We start from the raw sequence: 5,229 nt of genomic DNA on the forward strand, positions 1-5,229 counted from the left end.
TGTTTACCTAATCTACCACTCAAGTATCTAGCATAATCGAGCGTTATCTATATGATTCTCGTTCTGGAGTTACCTTTTCCCACCCTCTTTCTGTAGCGAGTGGGCAGTAGCGATGTAAGAGTGGATGAATTTAAATTTGCTTCTCATGATGATTTTTTTTGTGCAGTGACTGTCACCAGCAAAAAGTACCAGGGGATGAATTTAAATTGGCCGCTCATATAAAAAAATTAGTCATTAGCACATCCACCTATGCAGAATTGCCACATAAATAAAATAGATGGATGTAAGAGAGGATGAATTTAAATTTGTTCTCATGATTAAAAAAAATTGTGCAGTGATTGTCACCAGCAAAGTACGTACAAAATGAATTTAAATTGGCCCCTCATATAAAAATAATTACTCATTAGCACATCCACCTATATAGATTTGCTACACAAATACAATAGATCGGTACACTGTCCCGGTAATAAAACCCATGAAAATTTGAGACAAACCCATGAAGATGATTAATATCCATGGAGAAGCCGATAACACGACCTCTACAATAAAGAAAAACAATGCTTTCATAGAGTAGCAGTAGCAAGTTGAAAAACAATGCAACAATACAACGATGCTTTCATAAAACAATGCACCATGGAGAAGCCGATAACACAACCTCTACAATAAAGAAAAACAATGCTTTCATAGAGTAACGTAAGCAAGTTGAAAAACAATGCAACAATACATTGATGCTTTCATTAAAAACATTGCAACAATGCTTTCATAGAGTAGCAATAGCAACTATTTAGCTCCCATCTTTCAAGTAAAAGACGGTGTATATAACGCAACAATGCTTTCATAGAGAGTAGCAATAGCAACTATTCAACTCCCATCTTTCACATAAAGGTGTATGGTCAAACATGGGCTCTGATCCTACACCGCGTTTTCTAGATATTTGATTAAATGCAAAACACTGAAGAGATTTTACTATATATTATGACAAACAATATTGAATTTTATTCACACTAATCATATCATTGTATATAATCTACATCATGTTATTACGATGGGACCCAATTTAGTCATTGTCTCACTAAAACCCTGCTTATGGCATATTTGACCAGCATAAATCACTGACAAGATTATTGGGGAAAATATGTTTCAAAATTGTTATGCCGTAATAATCATATCATTGTATATATTCTCGTTGTCTCACTATTGGTCAAACCCTGTTTATGACATATTTGACCAGCATGAATCACTGACAGTATACCTACCACCTGAACAATTTCAGTCTCAGTCTCGATCTCTTAATTAGGGAAACGAATTAGGGAGAATATGTTTCTAAATTTTTAAAACAGATCAGTGGGAGTGCTGATTGCAGGCTATACTTCACTGAAACTCACGCAATTAAAATAAAGGTCACTACTGATAAACTAGATGACTGGATCTAGGCATATCTTTAAAACGTTCATCTAACATTCAATCCATCTAACACTGGATGACTGTATCTGGTCATATCTTTAAAACTTTCATCTAACAATCATGAGATCAAATCAAAGACCATAAAAAATCCCTCATAAAAAACCAATCTTACAATCATGAGATCACATCAGAAACCACAGAAAATTCCTTTGAGCTATAACCTCTTTCACATGGTTTCTAGAGAACAGAATTCAGAAAAGGCATATCAGCACCGAAAGGATGTGCCAACAAGTCTATCAGAGAAAGTTGTATTAATAACATTTCATGAGGAAGCTTCAAAAGAATGCTGTATCTCGCTGATTCTGTTTTGTTTAGTGATATTATGTGCCAAGAAGACTCGATGCTCGATATCCCAAGTTGTCGGGTCTGTTCCTTATGCCATAAAAGTTTCATTTTGGCTCGCTTGAAATTTCGTAATCAATAGCTTAAATTGAAATATGATTTTATGATGTTAATGCTTTCGCATATGATGTGCTTTCTCGTCTTCTTGAATAGGAAAAGACAAAAGGAGACGAGACAGCTATAGTTTGCCAAGTCCAACATAACAAATTTCATGTTAGTGATATAAGATGTCTATGACCATGTCGAATCCAAAATTACAATAATAGTTTATTTTTCCATTGCTTAGATTGACAAAATCCATAAGCAACAATTTGCTTCCCAACGTTAAATAACAAAACATATCAATCGAAGGACATCCCTACTTACATAATAATTGCTTTGTATAAATATAACATGAACAGAGAGAATTGTTTGACAGTAACCAGGTAAATAGAACACAGATTGAGTTCTAAAGAATTATTTATTGCAAAGCATGTTCTACTTATGTAATAATTGCTTTTGTATAAATATAGCATGAACGGACAGAATTGTTTGACAGGAACCAGGTATAAATAGAACACAGATTGAGTTCTAAAGAATTATTTATTGCAAAGCATGTTCAGGCGTACAGCCTTCAAAATAATACATCCATGGTCTTTTTGACTAACTACATGAATATTGGCAAAATGTATCACTAGCAAGACTGTCCTAGAGACTTGTGTCTACATACTTGAAATAGACAAAAGGAAGCTCGCTCCCTTATAAGTGGTGAACCTCATTCATAGAGAACTCTCGATCTATCTACCTTCAAAAATAGTTCACAGCTTCTAAGCCATGCCACCACTGGATGCTGTTCGAATAATTTGAAAAATAGCTGTCAAACACAAAAAAAAAAAAAAATAAAAGTCAGTGAGAAAGATACCTTCCTCGTAACCTAGTATGTAGACCTGAATATTAATGTTACTGCAAGCAACAGACGTGCTAACAACTGATTAAGAAAGAAACTGAACAAGTTAACGATTATCAGGATCTACTGCAAGCAAAAATGAAGCTCTAACTCGTTGCTAATTTTCAGATTGCTAATGCACACCAATCCCTGACACCAAAAAAGCAAATAAGTATTCTAGAAAAATAAACCTATTAGGTCTTTGCCGATAATTATCTCAGAAGAACCATGGCAAAATGAATTTCAGAGTGACAGAAAACTTACATGATCCAATGACAACAAAGACAAAGAAACCAAGTACAATTGGCCCCACAGGATACGAATTGCTTTTCTTTACTGTTGTTTCAGGCACAGCTCCCCTCTTCAGAATGTTTTTCTGAAACTTAGCACTTTTCCTGTCTGCAAGTCGCCTGGATGTAGTCTGAACAATGAAACAGGAACAATACACTCAATCTACCAGCACATTATGGGAAATCGATTGAACACGCGAGCATTTAGATGCATAGACATCAAATTGGACAATCGTCTTCAAGCTAAATTCATAGCATGCAGCCAAATACATTTGGCAGCAACGAGAAAAACCTATGGGCATATTAGCACAATTCACATTCACTTTCAACACTCAGATTTTATAAAACTTATCATAACCCTCCAAAAGGAACTGAAAACGAGACTTGTATATGTAACCCTAATATTTCATGGAAGGGGACAAACACAGAAAACAGCCCCAGTAACAAAGCCACCAGCACACAGATCTAACATTATTTTCCAAAACACATTAATCAAAAGCCAGTTATTCCAATTACTAGAGGGCTCGCTACCAAAGAAAACCCAGAACCAAAGGCCGTTTTTCCTGCTGCCAAAAGCTGACCACAAACCAAAGCCTGTAGCTCCCATTACTATTGGGCCTTCAACAAACGGCTAAAATCCAAGGAAAAACGAAACCCCTGGATTCAAACACATATTACAAAACTTGTACCCTTGACCACTGTGCATCACTTGCATTCAGATCTGATAAGCCCTAGATGCAGCATGCTCAACCAACAATCTAATTCAACCCAATACACTAGGATCAAACGCACCCACAATCACTCTGAACAAAATATCACAAAACGCATACAGACCGACACTAAAAGCGTGCTTCCATCTACCCTAGCCGAAAAGATACCACAAACATGAGCTAGAGGCCTAAAAAGAGCCCCTGGCATCGGCTGAAATGACATGCAAAAGGAGCCCTTGGCATCCGCTGCAATATCATGCAACGGAACCTCGACTAAGCCCTCGCTAGAAGCCCTTGCGAAAACTTGAACTCGAGAACCAATTTGAAAACCTTTCAACCAATCAGATGCACCTTCTCGTAACAAGAAACTAGACGACCCATATACCCCCGAAATCCTAGAAAGTAAAAGCCCTCGCTAAAAGGCTTTGTGAAAAATTGAAAAGGATATAACCCGTTCTTAAAACTTGATCAATCTACCACATGACTTTTCTCATTACAGAAAACCAGAGGATCCATCGCCCCAAAAAAATTTAGAAATAAAGAAAATACTATATTGAAATCCTAACATACCATTTTTTCTGTCGAGAGATTGCACCACCGATATTAGATCTGCAAGTTCTGGCTGCAATTCACAACGAAATCGTCGAATACGTTGAGCTCCGCAAAACGTGGCAACACAAAACGCAAGAAACCTTGCAGAGCCAACGAACTAATTAAAATAACAGGGCCACTCCTTATATATACCCTTGAATCCCACACATTACCTTCGAGTAACTTCTGATTATGTCAACGCGAGTTACGTTACCAGGGTGAGTTAGTTGGAGAATTCAAGGGCTTTCTTAAAAAATTTGAATAGGTGGATAAGGTGCCTTGAATTAGTCACGTCGGCCGTGTTCGTGGCCGCCACCAAGGGTAAGTCATACGCTTCAATTTACGCGTGAACTTCCACACGCTATTCATGGACGTCTTCTAACTTATCTAATCTTTTGACCTAATCCATTTAATGACAACTTGTTTGTTCACCTTCCATGGTATTGCCTCTAAAATAGAGTAGAGTATTTTAAGCTCATTGTTTTTTCGCTATCTGAAATCTTGTTAAAAATTGTTAGAAATTATCTATTTGGATGGTTAAATTTGTTAAAATTTTATTGAAATGGTATATTTAGATGGTTAAATTTATATAGGTGGAATGATTTGTGACTCTTTCTTTTTTAAAATTCAATTTACATTTTATTTAGATTATTTAAAAATATATTTTAAATAATAAAAAATAAGAATTTTTTTGAAAATTGTAATAAAAATAAAATAGTTAGAGTTGGTCAAATATAATTGGCTTATTGGGACATTATTATAAGTATTTTCAAGGTATTTGGAAAACTCTTTATTAAATTTAAAAATTCAAATTTTTTTTTGGGTATTGTTTAACTAATAGAGGTATAGTCTAATTAATAGATGAAGTGGTTTTTTAAGGTATTTTTCCTAGTTAATTTTAATGAAA

At 35.4% G+C, this 5,229-nt stretch overlaps 1 protein-coding gene across 1 annotated transcript; it reads right to left on the reverse strand.

Moving 5' to 3' along the window:
* Positions 1-2,369: 2,369 nt before the first annotated feature.
* Positions 2,370-4,458, reverse strand: LOC149142597 (uncharacterized). The gene is made up of 3 exons (XM_089447960.1): positions 4,302-4,458; positions 2,996-3,152; positions 2,370-2,659 (listed from the first exon to the last, which is right to left on the reverse strand). Exons 1-3 carry the CDS (start codon positions 4,302-4,304, stop codon positions 2,613-2,615), a joined length of 207 nt encoding a protein of 68 aa, XP_089304086.1. The 5' UTR covers positions 4,305-4,458; the 3' UTR covers positions 2,370-2,612.
* Positions 4,459-5,229: the final 771 nt, after the last annotated feature.

Source organism: Pinus tabuliformis, chromosome X, assembly GCF_031772625.1.
Source record: "Pinus tabuliformis cultivar Carrire ecotype Pingquan chromosome X, CPIR1, whole genome shotgun sequence".
NCBI classification, from domain to species: domain Eukaryota; kingdom Viridiplantae; phylum Streptophyta; class Pinopsida; order Pinales; family Pinaceae; genus Pinus; species Pinus tabuliformis.